The sequence below is a fragment of the Aquarana catesbeiana genome, linkage group LG08 (assembly GCF_042186555.1).
Source record: "Aquarana catesbeiana isolate 2022-GZ linkage group LG08, ASM4218655v1, whole genome shotgun sequence".
NCBI lineage: Eukaryota > Metazoa > Chordata > Amphibia > Anura > Ranidae > Aquarana > Aquarana catesbeiana.
Window position 1 is genome coordinate 87,336,629 of NC_133331.1, and position 17,838 is coordinate 87,354,466.

The 17,838-nt window shown below is 43.0% G+C and overlaps 1 protein-coding gene across 2 annotated transcripts in view; it reads left to right on the forward strand.

Moving 5' to 3' along the window:
- The window catches only part of CFAP46 (cilia and flagella associated protein 46), a 333,386-nt gene that overhangs the window by 308,528 nt on the left and 7,020 nt on the right, over positions 1-17,838 (forward strand). For both annotated transcript variants that reach the window (XM_073596084.1, XM_073596086.1), the window contains exon 58: positions 2,889-3,025. In XM_073596084.1, the coding sequence (XP_073452185.1) occupies positions 2,889-3,025 (137 nt within the window). The remainder of the gene's footprint in view (positions 1-2,888; positions 3,026-17,838) is intronic.

Consider the following 17,838-nt stretch of genomic DNA (forward strand, 5'->3'; position numbering starts at 1 on the left):
TGGGAAAAAAAGGAATGTCAATTTTGTTTGTGTACAGGGTCGCACGACCGCGCAATTGACAGTTAAAGCGACGCAGTGCCGAATCGCAAAAAATGGCCCGGTCATTCAGCAGCCAAATCTTCCAGGGCTGAAGTGGTTAATACCGCTATCAGCTTTTAACACCCCCATGCTTTAGCAAAAACAAACCTCTTTATATGCATTCTGGCTGTGAGAATTGGAGCTGTTGTGTAAAGTAATGACAGGCTGATGATTCATTATTGAAGACTTGTATATTTTTGCCTTAAGCTGGCCATTCATTATTGGAATTTTGTTCAAAATGTTTAATTCTAAGAACATTTGTTCAACTTTCTAATCATTAGTGAAATTGACATTCATTTTAGACCTCATTGATGAGAACATTTTAAGGTTGTATAGAAAATATTTGCAAATGAACTAATTTTGAAAAGCGTATGTGGTTCGGTAAAGTCCATTCCAGTGGCGGCCCATCCATTAGGGGTGCACACAGGCGTCACCCCCCCCTCTCTATCCATGCATCAGGCCCCCTAACCTACATGCAGGGCGCCGGGTGCATGGATTCCAATGAGGTTTTTTTTTTTTTTTTGAAGCACGTGATTAGAGCCAGGGGCTCTAATAGGCTTTAAAAAAGGGTAGGCTCGAGGCTCAGAGCACTGCCCCCTGAGCCCACCCAGTTGTGTGACAATAGTGATTGAATATTCGCTATTGTCACACTGATTCTCCTCCCGGCCAATCAGGAAGCAATTGGCTGAGAGGACAGGCGACCCTATTGGTCACCTAGGAGGAGAAGGGAGGAGACACACAACCGCTATGAGGAGACCCACAAGAAGTCGCCGCTCGTCACCCAGAGGGAAGCGCTGCCAGCTTGATGGGGTGTGTGCAGAGCCAACCAATGGACAGGGGTGGCGGTTGCGATTGGACCGTATATACTGTGTATATATATATATATATATATATATATATATATATATATATATATATTACAGTATCTCACAAAAGTGAGTAGACCCCTCATATTTTTGTAAATATTTTATTATATTTTTTCATGTCACAACACTGAGTAGTGTAGTAGTGTACAGCTTGTATAACAGTGTCAATTTGCTGTTTCCTCGAAATAACTCAACACACAGCCATTAATGTCTAAACCGCTGGCAACAAACGTGAGTACACCTCTAAGTGAAAATGTCCAAATTGGGCCCAAAGTGTCAATATTTTGTGTGGCCACCACTATTTTCCAGCACTGCCTTAACCCTCTTGGGCATGCAGTTCACCAGAGCTTCACAGGTTGCCACTGGAGTCCTCTTCCACTCCTCCATGACAACATCACGGAGCTGGTGAATGTTAGAGACCTTGCGCTCCTCCACCTTCCATTTGAGGTTGCCCCACAGATGCTCAATAGGGTTTAGGTCTGGAGACATTCTTGGCCAGTCCATCACCTTTACCCTCAGCTTCTTTAGCTAGGCAGTGATCGTCTTGGAGGTGTGTTTGGGGTTGTTATCATGTTGGAATACTGCCCTGTGGCACAGCCTCCGAAGGGAGGGGATCATGCTCTGCTTCAGTATTTCACAGTACATGTTGGCATTTATGGTTCCCTCAATGAACTGTAGCTCCCCAGTGCCGACAGCACTCATGCAGCCCCAGACCATAACACTCCCACCACCATGCATGACTGTAGGCAAGACACACTTGTCTTTGTACGCCTCACCTGGTTGCCGCCACACACGCTTGACACCATCTGAACCAAATAAGTTTATCTTGGTCTCATCAGACCACAGGACATGGTTCCAGTAATTCATGTCCTTAGTCTGCTTGTCTTCAGCATCATCTTTAGAAGAGGCTTCCTGCTGGGACGACAGCCATGCAGACCAATTTGATGCAGTGTGTGGCTTATAGTCTGAGCACTGACAGGCTGACCCCCCCACTCCTTCAACCTCTGCAGCAATGCTGGCAGCACACATACGTCTATTTCCCAAAGACAACCTCTGGATATGATGCTGAGCACGTGCACTCAACTTCTTTGGTCGATCATGACAAAGCCTGTTCTGAGTGGAACCTGTCCTGTTAAACCGCTGTATGGTCTTGGCCACTGTGCTGCAGCTCAGTTTTAGGGTCTTTGCAATCTTCTTATAGCCTAGGCCATCTTTATGTAGAGCAACAATTCTTTTTTTCAGACCCTCAGAGAGTTCTTTGCCATGAGGTGCCATGTTGAACTTCCAGTGACCAGTATGAGAGAGTGAGAGCGATAACACCAAATTTAACACACCTGCTCCCCATTCACACCTGAGACCTTGTAACACTAATGAGTCACATGACACCGGGGAGAGAAAATGGCTAATTTGGCCCAATTTGGACATTTTCACTTAGGGGTGTACTCACTTTTGTTGCCAGCGGTTTAGACATTAATGCCTGTGTGTTGAGTTATTTTGAGGGGACAGCAAATTCATAATGTTATACAAGATGTACACTCACTACTTTACATTGTAGCAAAGTGTCATTTCTTCAGTGTTGTCACATGAAAAGATATAATAAAATATTTACAAAAATGTGAGGGGTGTACTCACTTTTGTGAGATAATGTGTATGTGTATGTATGTGTATATATGTATATATTTATAGTATAACATGTATAATGACCATAGTGTCCTCTAAGTAAAGCCATCCATTTAAAATGCATGTTACTTTAGTTGTACCATTCTTGTTGCAGTGAAACTGTAAAAATGTTCAGACCATTCTTCCTATGTGCATTTTCAGCTGTTAAAGTATTGCACATTTTTATTTTCTATTTAAAGCCCTCTGTTTTTATATTATTGCTAGCAGAAATCACTTCCTGCAGCAATTAACTCATGAAATCATTTTTTTCTGCTGTTTGATTAGTAAAAGTCAGTTGATACTGGAAAGGCCAGTGGAGACGGCCCTCCTGCTAAGTGTGGCAGGCGTCCGCTCTATAATGCTCAACCAGTGGAACACAAGTGTGGAGCAGAACGCTAAAAGATTGGACTTCCTCTCCGAGTGTGAGTAGACGTGTTGTATTTTAGTAACCATAGTTGTCTTTCACTAGGCTGATGTAGGTCATCAAACTTCAGGATGTATATATGGTGCTTGACAAATCCAGGTTATAAATGTCAAGCTTTGTATCTATTGAACAAATCTTAAAGCAGATGTCTATGCCAATGGAAAAGACTGTGTAGGTTAAAGTGGAACTTTACCCATAACAGTTTGATTACGATTAATGATTTTTCCTTGTCAAAAGAAGTTTATTGAGTATACAATGTTATAAAGATACATAAAGTAAGTTTACAAGGATCTATAAAGTAAGCTTATTGTTTTACAGTAGGGTTTATATAGGTAAATATCATGAAATTTCAAATATTAAACATTGGGTTTACGTAAACCTAAATTAAAGATATATATCATTTCCTTAGTTACTTTTGTAGGTATTTAAATGATTTATACCTACTATACATATTGTTTACAAGTAGAGTGTATATAGGTCAAATAAATTCTGATAATGAGCTTTAATCGTAAGGTGGAGAAAAGGAAAGAGAAAGAAGAAAAAGGGTTGAAAGGTAGAGGTATGGTCCACAAGGTTGTCCCGCTCGTCAGTTTATTATTCTTTTTAGTTCTCTTTGAAGCCTTAGAATGGGTGTCTCTGTAAGTCATTTAATCTGTTACCATGGCAACAGGACAGAGTCATTGAAGTTTGACAGGAACTGTTGTTTTATCCAAGGATGCCAAAGTTTTTCAAATTTTGGAATTTGATTTTGATCGATGGCTACCATCTTAGCATGGGACATTGTATTATTCATTCTGTGAATTGTTTCTGCTAGTACCAAAGTAGGAGATTTCCATGCCTTGGCCACTGTTTGTGCAGAAGTTATTAGTTGGATCATAAGTTTGAATTGAGAGAGTGTTAACCATTCCGGTTTTAGATTAAGTAAAGTTAAATATGGATCTGGTTGTATTATTTTTTTAAATATTTTAGATGCAATCACGAAGACTTCCTTCCAGAAGGTTTGGATTACTGGGCACGTCCACCATATGTGTAAATATGTGCCTATTTCTGGGCATCCTCGAAAACAAAGAGCTGAGGTATTAGGTGAATATTTTGCCACTCTAGCGGGTACAAGGTACCAGCGAGTTAGGACTTTATAATTTGTCTCCAGTGCTAAGATGTTGGGTGAAGATGACTTAGATGTGAGCCATATGTTAGACCAGTCCGTGTCTTCTAAAGTTCGTCCCAGGTCCTCCTCCCACCTCTGAATGTAAGAGGGTCTATTAAGATTTGCTACTCCATATAATTGATTATAAAGTGATGAAATTGTACCTTTAGCAAATGGATCTTTTGTACAGATTGATTCAAAAATGGATAATTGGGATAATTGTGTATCCCCCTTTAGGAATGGTGTATAGAAATTTTTGATTTGGAGATATCTAAATATCTCAGAGTTTGGTAGATCATATTTTTCTCTAAGCGATGGGAATGAAAGGAATGATTTAGATGCTATGAAGTCATTTAGTGTCTGAATGCCTGATGTTGTCCAAGCTTTAAAAGAATTTGGGTAGATCCATGCCAGATAAAAGGCCGGATTTCTGATAAAAGAAAGGAGAGGATTGTGTGGAGATTGTAACTGATATTTGGTTTTTAGTTTATCCCAGAGAGATAAGAAGTGTTTAGTTATGGGATTATGAATTTTAAAGCGGTCTTTAGGATCAAGCCATAATAAATTTGATATTAATAGAGGGTCATTTTCTGAAGCTTCTATAAATACCCATAATGGGATTTCTTTCTCGAACATCACGGGACACAGAGCCACAGTAATTACTGATGGGTTATATAGGTATCACTGGTGATTGGACACTGGCACACCCTATCAGGAAGTTCAACCCCCTATATAATCCCTCCCCCTTGCAGGGATACCTCAGTTTTTACGCCAGTGTCTTAGGTGATGGACGTGTAAAGATGTCCTGTGCTGAGCTCCAAAGGGAATATCCTAAGATCCTATACTGGGGCAAGCCAGGCGAACCGGATCCATTCGGTTCGCCGAAGAAACAAGGTTTTACCCGTAATGCTTCTCTTTTTAGAGAGCTGGACCCCGCAGATCAGAAAATGGCTTTAAACTTCCTAATTTCTGGCGAGGTACTTTACGGTCCCAGAACTGTTGGATCCCCTTACTGATGGGGGCCCCAGTCTCTGACGGTTTTTTCAAACGGAGCCCACCGTGAGAGGTGAAGATTGGGTCTGTGTAAACAGCACCCTGCGGCTGGATAAGGTAAGAGGAGATTCCACAGAATTTTTGAGTTCTAGTGGCTTTTCTCCTTTAAGGTAAATGCATGCTATGCCTATTGTGACCACCGGGGGCTGCCAAGAGCACAAACCTACACATGCTGACTGATTGTCTCAGGTGTTGTAATCGCTGTGTATGTCCCAGCGTATCAAGCAGGCTGCAAGCAGGTAAGGTGGATGGGGGGATTTCTCATGTTTGAATGTTCCCCCCCAGGCTAGAGAGGGGCCACAGGGGTCTAGAAAGTGGTTATACCACCCGGGCTCTGTGGCCTAATGGCCACCATCTCTGAAGATAGCCGTTCAGGCAAATCTTGTTACCAGTCTCCCTCCTTCCCCCCCCCCATCCCCAGCCTTTTCTCCAGAGCATGACAGGAGAGTCGGGAGTGCGGGAAGCGCTCGTTTTTTTCAAAACTCGAGGGGGGGGGGGCGGTAGAGGAGGGGGCGGGATGTCAGCACAGAGTGTTTAGACTCCCACTCAGGCCAGCTGCAGGCTATTAAAGGCACTCTGTACAGGTGCACTCAGCCTTCTGAGAGACACAGAGCTGACGGTCGCATGTAAGGTGGGACACAGGCATTCTCCTAGGCAGCATTTACTGAAGTAACACCAGACTGAGCATTGGGTAGCAAGGCTTTTAGCCAGACTACATCGCTCAGCGGACAGTGTTCATTTGTATACCTCACACCTTGTTGCTTTGCACTATGGGTAGAAGAGGTTCAAGCACCCCAGGAACCAGAGACACTAGGGGATCTCGTTCAGGTTCTGAGGGCCCCCTGTCGGCAGCATCCTTCCCCCCTAAAGATGGACCAGGGACGGCTAGCCAGGGAGAGCCATCGGGGTCAGGGGCTACACCTGCTTCTGGCACTTCAGCCCCTGTATATATTACACAAGAGGTTTTTTCCCTCAACCATTAATGGTCTAGAGGAAAGATTAATGGCCGTGATTACGTCTTCACTCAGTGGAAGAAAACGCACTAGGCTTTCCTCTGTTCCCCAAGACCCTCAGACAGAGGAGCTCTGGGATAAAGGAGATGAATCCCTTTCAGAGGATCAGGATGGGATGGATGATTCCTCTTCGGAGGATTCAGGTGGAGAGGGACCCTCTGCGACTTCCCAAGAGGAGAAAGTCTTAGTGCAGATCCTCACTGGATTGGTCCGCTCCACATTTAAGTTGCCCATACCTGAAACTGCTAAAGAATCCTCTTCTGCTTTGGGGTCACTGAAACCTTTCCAAGCAGCACATGCTTTTCCTGTTCATACTTTACTTGAAAAGCTTATTTAGTCTGAGTGGGATCACCCAGACAAACGTTTTTTTCCACCGAGAAAGTTTTCAACACTTTATCCGATGGAAGAAAAGTTTATTAAAATGTGGGGAATACCAGCTATTGATGCCGCCATTTCCTCCATAAATAATAGCCTGACTTGTCCTGTAGACAATGCTCAGATGTTCAGGGATCCTGTAGATAAAAGGATGGAATCCCTATTGAAGGATGTTTTCTCCTTAGCAGGATCAGTGGCCCAACCTGCAATAGCAGCGATTGGAGTCTGTCAATACTTAAGAGACCATGTTAAGCAGGTCATCAAAGTATTACCTGAACAGCAGGCCCAGGGGTTTGCTAACCTTCCAGCGGCCTTATGCTTTGTGGTTGACGCCATTAGAGATTCTATCGTGCAAACCTCCCGTCTTTCACTGGGGTTGGTGCATATACGTAGAATCCTATGGTTGAAAAATTGGTCAGCCGAAGCACCATGTAAGAAGCTACTGGCTGGGTTTCCATTTCGTGGTGCAAGGTTGTTTGGAGAGGACTTGGATAACTATATCAAGAGAATCTCTTGTGGGAAAAGCACTCTCTTACCTGTCAAGAAGAAGAGTAAGCGTCCCTCTTTCAAACGGACTCTTTCCCCAGCGCCGGGGGCTTCAGCCTCCAGGCAGTCTCGACGGCCGCCTCCATCGGGGTCCAGAGACAAGAGTCAACCCCAGGGACAAAAGAAGTCCTGGGGAAAGAAGCCTACTAGGCAAAACACTAAGACCTCTGCATGAGGGGGCGCCCCCGCTCACTCGAGTGGGGGGAAGACTGCGACAATTCTCAGAGCTCTGGCAGGAGGACTTCCAGGACAGATGGGTAGTCTCCACGGTAACCTTAGGGTACAAGCTGGAGTTTCAGGAATTCCCTTCTCCTCGGTTCCTCAGATCAAATGTTCCCAGAGACCCAGAGAAGAAGCAGTCGCTCCTTCTAGCGTTAGAGCGACTTTTGTCGCAGGAGGTCATTATGATAGTTCCCGCAAAGGACCAGGGATTGGGCTTCTATTCCAACCTTTTTACGGTCCAAAAGCCAAATGGGGATGTCAGGCCCATTTTGGACTTAAGGGATCTGAACCGATTCCTAAGGATTCAATCCTTCCGCATGGAATCAATTCGAACAGTAGTTCCCACCCTGCAGGGAGGAGAATTTCTGGCATCAATAGACATCAGAGATGCATATCTGCATGTGCCCATTTTTCCTGCTCATCAGAAGTTTCTGCGCTTCGAGGTAGGAGGGCGCCATTTCCAGTTTATGGCTCTGCCCTTTGGGATAGCCACTGCACCTCGAGTGTTCACAAAGATCTTGGCTCCTCCTCTGGCCAGATTAAGGGCTCAGGGTATAGCTGTCATAGCATACCTAGACGACCTGCTCTTGATAGACCGGTCGGTAGCCTCTTTGAATGGAAACTTGAGGACCACGGTCAGGTATCTAGAACACCTGGGTTGGATCCTCAACTTAGAAAAGTCTTTCCTAAAACCAGTAAGAAGACTGGAATATTTAGGTCTGATTATACATACAAGCCAGGAGAAAATATTTCTACCCCAGGCAAAGATCACTGCTTTGAGAGAGCTGATTCTGACAGTAAGGACCAAGAAGGGTCCCTCAGTCCGCCTTTGTATGAGGCTACTAGGGAAGATGGTGTCTTCATTCGAAGCAGTTCCCTATGCTCAGTTTCACTCAAGAATGCTGCAACACAGTATTCTGTCGACCTGGAACAAGAAGGTTCAGGCATTAGACTTTCCGATGCACCTGTCGCATGCGGTGCGTCAGAGCCTCAATTGGTGGCTCATACCCGAAAACCTGCAGAAGGGGAAATCCTTTCTACCGGTTACCTGGACGGTGGCAACAACAGATGCCAGTCTGTCAGGTTGGGGAGCAGTTCTGGAACAGGCTGCGGTCCAAGGAGTATGGTCCAAGACAGAGAGGACCTTACCCATCAACATTCTGGAGATCCGGGCGATACATCTAGCTCTAAAAGCCTGGACTATCAGGCTACAGGGTTGTCCGGTCAGGATCCAGTCCGACAATGCCACAGCAGTGGCTTATGTCAATCATCAGGGAGGCACCCGGAGCCGAGCTGCTCAAAAAGAGGTGAACCAGATCTTAGTCTGGGCAGAGATGCATGTGCCATGCATATCGGCAGTTTTCATCCCGGGAATAGAGAATTGGCAGGCGGACTATCTAAGTCGCCAGCAGTTACTTCCAGGGGAATGGTCTCTGCATCCCGACGTCTTTTGGGCCATATGCCAAAGATGGGGGGTTCCAGATGTAGATCTCTTTGCATCCCGATTCAACAAAAAGATAGACAGATTTGTGGCAAGGACAAAAGATCCTCTTGCATGCGGGACGGATGCGTTGGTGATTCCGTGGCATCGGTTCTCACTGATTTACGCATTCCCGCCTATTCTGCTACTACCACGACTCCTTCGCAGGATCAGGCAGGAAAGGAAGTCGGTACTTCTGGTGGCCCCCGCTTGGCCCAGAAGGACTTGGTATGCAGAAATAGTAAGGATGACGGTAGGTTCCCCGTGGACACTACCGGAACGCCCAGACCTGTTATCTCAGGGTCCAGTGTTCCATCCTGCCTTACAAACGCTAAATTTGATGGTTTGGCTATTGAGACCCACGTTCTGAAGAGTCGTGGGCTCTCAGGTCCTGTCATATCTACCTTGATTAATGCAAGGAAGCCAGCTTCCAGGATGATTTATCATAGAGTCTGGAAAGCTTATATAACCTGGTGTGAATCCAGAGGTTGGCATCCCAGGAAATATGTCATAGGTAGAATCCTTGATTTTCTACAGATGGGATTAGAGATGAAGCTGGCCTTGAGTACCATCAAGGGCCAGGTTTCTGCTTTATCAGTATTATTTCAGCGGCCACTTGCTTCGCATTCTTTGGTCCGAAACTTTATGCAGGGGGTGATGCGTCTTAATCCTCCGGTTAAAGCGCCCCTAAACCCCTGGGACTTGAATTTGGTCCTGGCTGTGTTACAGAAACGGCCTTTTGAACCAATAAGTCAGATTCCTTTGGTCTTGTTGACAAGGAAATTAATTTTTCTGGTGGCCATCTCTTCTGCTAGAAGAGTATCAGAATTAGCAGCTCTTTCCTGTAAGGAGCCTTATTTGATTATACACAAGGATAGAGTGGTACTACGCCCTCATCCTAGTTTTTTACCGAAGGTGGTTTCTGATTTTCATTTAAACCAAGACATTGTTCTACCTTCCTTTTTTCCAGATCTCTGTTCTCCGGAAGAGAGATCTCTACATTCGTTGGATGTAGTAAGAGCAGTTAAGGCCTATCTAGGGGCAACTACTCAGATCCGCAAGACGGATGTTTTGTTTGTGCTGCCAGAGGGTCCCAATAGAGGACAGGCAGCGTCAAAAGCTACCATTTCTAAATGGATTCGACAGTTGATCATTCAAGCTTACGGTTTGAAACAGAAGATTCCTCCGTTTCAGATCAGGGCACATTCCACAAGGGCTATTGGTGCTTCTTGGGCAGTGCATCACCGGGCCTCTATGGCTCAAATCTGCAAGGCCGCAACCTGGTCTTCAGTTCATACATTCACCAGATTCTATCAGGTGGATGTGAGAAGGCATGAGGATATCGCCTTTGGGCGTAGTGTGCTGCAGGCAGCGGTACAGGGTCCTCAGGTCTGATTGCACCCTACTTGGTCGTGGTTCCCCCCCCTCAGGTAGCATTGCTCTGGGACATCCCATCAGTAATTACTGTGGCTCTGTGTCCCGTGATGTTCGAGAAAGAAAATAGGATTTTTTAAAACAGCTTACCTGTAAAATCCTTTTCTTTCGAAGGACATCACGGGACACAGAGGTCCCACCCCTCTTCTAATACACTATATTGCTTGGCTACAAAACTGAGGTATCCCTGCAAGGGGGAGGGATTATATAGGGGGTTGAACTTCCTGATAGGGTGTGCCAGTGTCCAATCACCAGTGATACCTATATAACCCATCAGTAATTACTGTGGCTCTGTGTCCCGTGATGTCCTTCGAAAGAAAAGGATTTTACAGGTAAGCTGTTTTAAAAAATCCTATTTTCCTGTTTTGCATGGTATTTGGACAGACTGGCCAAATGTGCTGCTCTGTAGTAGTTAGTAAAATTAGGGTATCCCAGGCCTCCTTTATTTTTGGGAAGATGTAGTGTGTGTATAGGTATACGTGGTTTAGAAGAGCCCCATATAAACGAAGTTGCTCTTTTTTGTACTATTCTCAAAAAATAGGAAGGAATTGGAATAGGGAGGACTCTGAATAGATAAAGCAATTTGGGTAGAATAGTCATTTTGATTGCATTAATCTTCCCTATCCAGGATAAAGGAAGTTGCGACCATTGTTTTATTAGATTTGTGATCTGTCTTAATACAGGAGGATAATTGGTTGAGAATAAGTCAGAATGAGATGCTGTTAAATGAATTCCAAGATATGGGATTGATTTTTCTGCCCATGTGAATGGGAGTGCAGCCCTAGCCGGGATCAATTCCATGTTTGTGAGTGAAATATTAAGCACTAGGCATTTCTTAGGATTAATCATAAGGCCGGATAGGGCTGCAAATCCATCAAGAGCTGGTATTAAGTTAGGACCAGAGACCTGTGGTGATGATAGAAAAAGTAATATATCGTCTGCAAATATACATAATTTGTGTGTAATACCTCCTACTTCAATGCCAGTTATAGTTTGGTTTGTTCTGATGTATTGGGCCATGGGTTCGAGTATAAGGGCAAATAATAAGGGAGATAATGGGCAACCCTGTCGGGTACCTCTTTCGATATTAAAGGCTTCAGATTTGTATCCAGCATATTTTATATAGGCTTTGGGTTTATTATATAATGCTTTGATCCATGTTAAAAAGTGGGGTCCAAAACCCCATTTTTGTAATGAATATTGCATATATTGCCAGGATACTGTGTCAAATGCCCTCTTAATATCGAGAGATAGAAAACATAAAGGGCTTTTCCGTTTTTTAGCAATATGTGCCAATAACACTGCCCTGCGTATATTATCGCCTGCCTGTCTATTTGGCATGAAGCCTACTTGATCTCTATGTATTAATTTTCCTATAATGCTATTGAGGCGTTTTGCTATTATTTTTGCTAATAATTTAATATCAAGGTTTAACAGAGAGATAGGCCGATAATTCACACAGGAAGTATCATCAGAAAGGGGTTTTGGGATCATACAAACAATTGCCATTAGTGTTTCTTGCCGAAAAGAATGTCCATCTAGAAGTTTGTTAAAAGTTTCAGTGAGAATGGGAGAGAGTATTTCTGAGAATGTTTTATAGTATAAAGCCGAGTAGCCATCTGGGCCTGGTCTTTTGTTAAGTTTTAGGTCTTTTATGGCGTTAGCAACTTCATCTATAGTTATAGGCTCATCCAAACTGCTTTTTTGATTCTGAGATAACTCAGGTAAGGTTATTTTTGAGAAGAAGGATTCAGCCTCTGTAGGATTAAATTCATTGTTTGTCTTGTATAAAGTTGCGAGATGTGAGTGAAATTTATGGACTATTTTAACTGGATTACAAGTGTAAACATTTTTTGATAATTTCAAACGTATTGGTTTGAAAGATTTGTTAGTTGAATTTAATGCCCGAGCCAAATATGTACCTGGTTTGTTTGTATTCATGTAGAAATTGTGTTTGGAGCGTTTGAGGGATTTATCAACTGACTCAGTGAGAAATAGATCGTATTCCAATCTAGATTTTTCCAGATGAGATTTTGTACTCTGAGATGGATTATCTTGAAATGATATGTAGGCTGCATTAAAATTGAGTTCTAGTTTTTTTGCTAGATTTTTGCGTTCCCGTTTAAATAGTGCCATTTGTCTTTGTATTGTACCACGCAAGACAGGCTTATGAGCTTCCCACAGTGTTATTGGGGAGATGTCTGTTGTATTATTAATTGATATGTATTCCTTTAAAGCTTGTTTAATGGCCATCTGATGTAGTGGGTGTTTGAGCATTATGTCCGGTAAGTACCACGTTGGGTCATGCGCTTTTGGTATGGCTGAGGCTATAGTAGTGTATACTGCATTATGGTCAGACCACGGAATCGGAATTATATCTGATGCAATAATTTCTGGTATCATTCCTATTGTTAGAAAAATATGATCTATTCTGGTGAAGGTTTGATGAGGGTGCGAGAAATAAGTGAATTTCTTTTTCATTGGGTTACTTTCTCTCCATGAATCTACCAGATTGTATTTGGAAAGAAGTTGAGAAAAAGGTAATCTAGAGGTTATTTTGGATGGTGTAAAAGGTGATTTATCTAGAAATGGGAGGAGGACCTGGTTCGAATCCCCACACATTATCACTGTTCCTATTTTGTGTGTATTAATCACTTGTAATATATGTGAGAGGAATGGTGTAGGTTGTTTGTTAGGAGCGTAGTAGGAAATCACCGTGATTGCTGTATCCATTATATAACCCATGAGTATCAGGTATCTACCTTCTGGGTCTTTAATTTCTGATGATAAGGTGAATGGTGTGGATCGGTGAAATGCAATTAGAGTTCCCCTTTGCTTGGTACAGGCAGAAGCTGTGTAAATTTGTTGATAAAAAGGAGAAATATATTTTGGAGTAGAATCTTTGGTGAAGTGTGTTTCTTGGAGGCATACTATGTGAGCCTTCTTGTTATGGAAAGTACGGAAGGCTTTGGTCCTTTTTTGAGGGACATTTATTCCCTGAACATTCAGGGAAAGTATATTCAGTGGTGCCATGGCAATAGATCAAATAGTTTTGACTTACTTTTTGTTATGCAGAGCTGACTGCGCAGATCAACCTGTGTGCACTGAAGAGATGAATAGATAGAAAAGAAACCAGTGAATTCTGGAGTAAAGAGTAAACAAAAAACATATGAGATTAGATGATACACTGTATAGATTATTTTTTGCAAGTAATCACAATTTACCCGTGAAAGAGAATAAATATCTCTCTCAGGGGAATAAGTGCCTTCGTCACACTCCCACATAATATGATTGGGAGAATGAGGAGGGCTAATGGGGGTACACGGATCTTCCGCTTACAGGAGAGAAGTGCTATGTCAAAAGACATCAAAATGATGTTTCATTAATTGGAGTGCAGAATATAGTTTTTGTTGAAATTATTTATTCCAGGGTGGTTGTATATGGTTAGTCTTGCCCTAGGCTAAATAATTCAGTTAGAAAGGTACTGTTAATAACATTGGTATTGATGAAGATAGTTTGAATTATTTGGGGATTTTAACCCTTTTAGAGTAAACAATTACATATTTTATTCATATGCAACTGTTTAGAAATGTTAACTCATAAAATTGAGGTTGTATTGCTTCAGATTAGAATAAACAAAAACATAATTCTAGGAATTAGTTAGGTAATAATATATTTGTTTTAAGAAAAGAAAGAAAAAGCTTCCATTTCTTCTGGATTATTGAACATATTTGTCCTAAAAAGTAATAAATCTATTGTTATTACCTGATATTATATAACTGAACAAGAATTTCCTTATTTCACTTATATATTCTAAGGCTATATGAATCAGAAGTAATAAGAATTATAACTGGAATGTAACATGATCCCACACAGTGTGTGACTATCAGAATGCAGTTACATTCAGTTATAAATATAGTTTTTTTTATAGAGAACCATCTCTTAGCATAATAAATGAAGAGATATCAGGAATTAGGATGTCAGTCCATTGAATCTTCTTGGTCCATGGATGATGTGGCATAACGGCCTCTTTTGTGAGAATGATGATTCCCATTTTGTTCTGAAATTTTCTGGGTGCTGCCTGAAGGTGAAGATGATGCCATTCTTCTGCATGTGGGAGTGTTGCTGCTTGTGGGTTCTGTCAGATTTAATTTTAAAAGGGTTTGTTGTAGTTCATCTGCTGATCTGCTTCTGTAAATTGTACCTTGGTAGTTAAATCTGACTGAAAAGGGGAAGCCCCATTGATACATAATGTTGTGGCGTTGCAGTTCCATTAGTTGGGGTTTCATGGATCGTCTTTTAGTAATAGTAATTTGGGATAGGTCAGCAAAAATTTGATAATTGTGTCCTTGAAATTAAGTTCCTTTTTTTCTCTTGCAGCAATTAGTATTTGTTCTTTCGTTCTGTAATAATGAAATTTTGTGATTATATCACGTGGGGGTCCATCTTTCTTTTTGGCTGTGAGGGCTCTGTGTACTCTGTCCAGTTCTAAACGTTCAATAGGGATATCTGGCTTTAGTTCTTGTAATAGAGCAGTAATAGTAGATTGCAGGTCTGTCACAGTTTCAGGTATTCCCCTTATGCGCAAGTTTGAACGTCTGGCTCTATTTTCGTAATCTTCGAGCTTAGTTTGAAGTATTAAATTCTCTTTTTTTAATTGTTCCAATTCTGTTATATTTTCTTGGGTTGTAATTTCAATTTCATCCATTTTTATTTCTAAGGCTGCGGTGCGGTTTCCCAGCTCTCTTATTTCTTTGGTTAGGCTTTTTGTTATTTGGTCTGAGGTTTGTTTTAAAGCCTTATGAAGCATCTTTTCAAATTGTAATAATATTACTGGGGATACTGAGGAGGCTTGTGGAGAAGTTTGTGAGAGGATTTGTTCTGTATCTGACTCAAATGGAGAGTCTTGCTGTGACATTTTCTGTCTGTGAGAGTCACGGCGTATCCTCGTTCTGGACGCGTTGCATCCCAGTTGATAAATTTTATCCAGTTTTTATGCATCTCCTCCTTATTGAATTGATGTACATTTTACTCATCCCCCGTCTTTTGTGCCTGAACATCCAGTTCCGTTTAGCGCATATTTTATCATGAGGGGTTATGTCCGGATTGATTTCCGGGTTAGTGAGAGGTTAATTGTACCATGTGGTTCGTTGTCATGGATACTTACCTTGTATATAGCGCGGGTGCCCACGTCGTATCCTCATCTGCTGATGAAGTCCCCGCCCACTGGGACGCAACGCGTCCAGAACGAGGATACGCCGTGACGTCACCCGCGGCCACTGCGCATCCACACTACTAGACGGAGGTTCGCATTGCTACCGTTGTTTACATGCATTTACCCAGCGGTTCACATGTGAGTGTCCTATTTTAGCTTTTTTATAATAAAGCATTGCATACAGAGAGCACTATTCTTTCGCCATTCCTTTTTTTATATATACCTTGGTCATATTGGAGTGTCGGTTACCGGAGCCCTATGGTCCCAGAGGAGTGTCTGACACCTGAGCCCTGACGGATGCCTGTATATGCTGTACCTTGCTTGATTAAATCGATTTACGACCCTCTATAACTAAAGTGTCCATTCCTTCAGGTGAGAGGCCAACCTATTCCTTGGTGGTGGGCTGCCTGAAATCACTTCTCTGCTAACGGGTGTTCGCTCGCACTTGAGGATGATTCACTGAATACCCATATCGATATTGATATCATGGTGGACTATAGTGTTTCATTTTTATTTTAGCGCTGCACTATCTGATGTTATATTTATATTAAGGGATTTGTTCTTTGACCCTAGTGTTCAGCAGCTATATAACGCATATTTACCACTTCGCGCTGATTTGTAACTTTTTCTTTAGTTATTTTTACAGAGTAAACAGGCTCATCAATGTATGAGTTGATTCCAGTTCATATAAATACAGTACAAGTCCAACTAAGAGTAGACTGTTAGCAGTGCAGCAATACAAGTTGCTTCAATACAGGACATGGAGAATGGCAAGTAGGAAGGGTTCTGCAGGTGTTATATATGAAGCAAGGTTCTAGGCCTCCTTCGGTCTAATGACAATCTCCAGGGCCAGAGATAGCTGACATCCTTCTGTATGTAGTTGGCTGTGAGGCATAGTTGGTGCAAAGATGATGAAAGTAATTGGGCACCAGACACTTCTTGGATGTAAAAGAGGTTTTATTTCCCTTAACAGTCCTTTTTGTATTTTTGGGGGGAAAAGAGGGTTAGGGCCAGGACACCCTTAGATAGTGGCAGGAATACTGTCTCCTATGGCAACAGTCTTTAACAGTTCCTAACACAAGGCGTAACAGTTCTTTCAACTTCACTACAATTTTTCCTTCCATACACTGAGCTCCCGGTCTCTCACTAGACCCTCTGATTCACTGCCACTGAATCCCTTAAGCTCCTCCAATCTTCACGGTGGTATCTTCCTCAAGCGTCACCCCTGCTTCTCTGCTGGGTCCCTAGCTTGGCACTCTAGATACCTCTCAAGCTTCACCCACACTGGCCCACTCGGTCCCTAGCTTGACACACAAGGCTGCTCTGCAAGCGTCACCTCCACTGGCTGGGTCCCTGGCTTGATTCCCACTGAAGTTCCCCGATTCTTCACCGTCCCCATCTGGTGAGAATGCTGCTCTGGTACTTGCTTCAGTTACTCACTGTGGTCCCTGGTAATAAGGTGGATAGTCCCTTCCTGGCGACAGCTTCCCCTCTACCGCCAACCACAACAGGTTCTCCGGCCGGGAAAACTGTCACTTTCAGTTGGACTGCAAGCCACAATCCCAACCCTGCGCTGCTCTATTGCTTCTGAATAGGCCCTCAGACAGCCTAGCAGCCAGATGTGCCTGGAATAGGCCCAATCTCTGGCCTAGCAGCCCGGATAATATGACACACAACCACCCAGACAGCCGTCCAGGTGGCACAGAACCTAGATCACCTGACTCCACCCAAATATACAGGCTCTCCCAGCAGGCCAAGGGGTTCAACTATCTAGAACCACCAAGTACCCAGCCACCTAGTGGTAGAAGAGAAAAGTGCAACAAGGCCAAACTTAGGGAGAAATCAATAGATCTCTATCAATCAACCAGGATAACTACTCCTGGCAAGTAAATTTGTGACGAGCTCCCTTCCTAAACTACAGGGTGCTACATCTACTAAGGATGAGCTCAGGAGTGTTTGCAACGCCACGTGCCAGCACCCGCCAGGAAGCTGCCACTTGGCAGGGCTAATCACAGGCAGTGAGACATTTCCCGATCCGTGGTTGCACAGATCGGGAAATGTCTCACTACATGTCATTAGCGCTGCTAATGACATGACTGGCGGGCACGTGGCGTTGCGAACACGCCTGAGCTCATCCTTACTATATACATTTGGGATCATCCAAGATAGTAGGATAGCAAGCTGACAAGCACTCGAGCAGCACTTACAGGAGAAAAGCATGCTCTGGATAGACAAAGGTATGCAGAGAAAGGTGCTTCTAAGTGCAGTATGTTACCTGTCCTGCTTTTCTTTTCTTTCTCTCTCTAATCTGTGTCATTCCTGATGC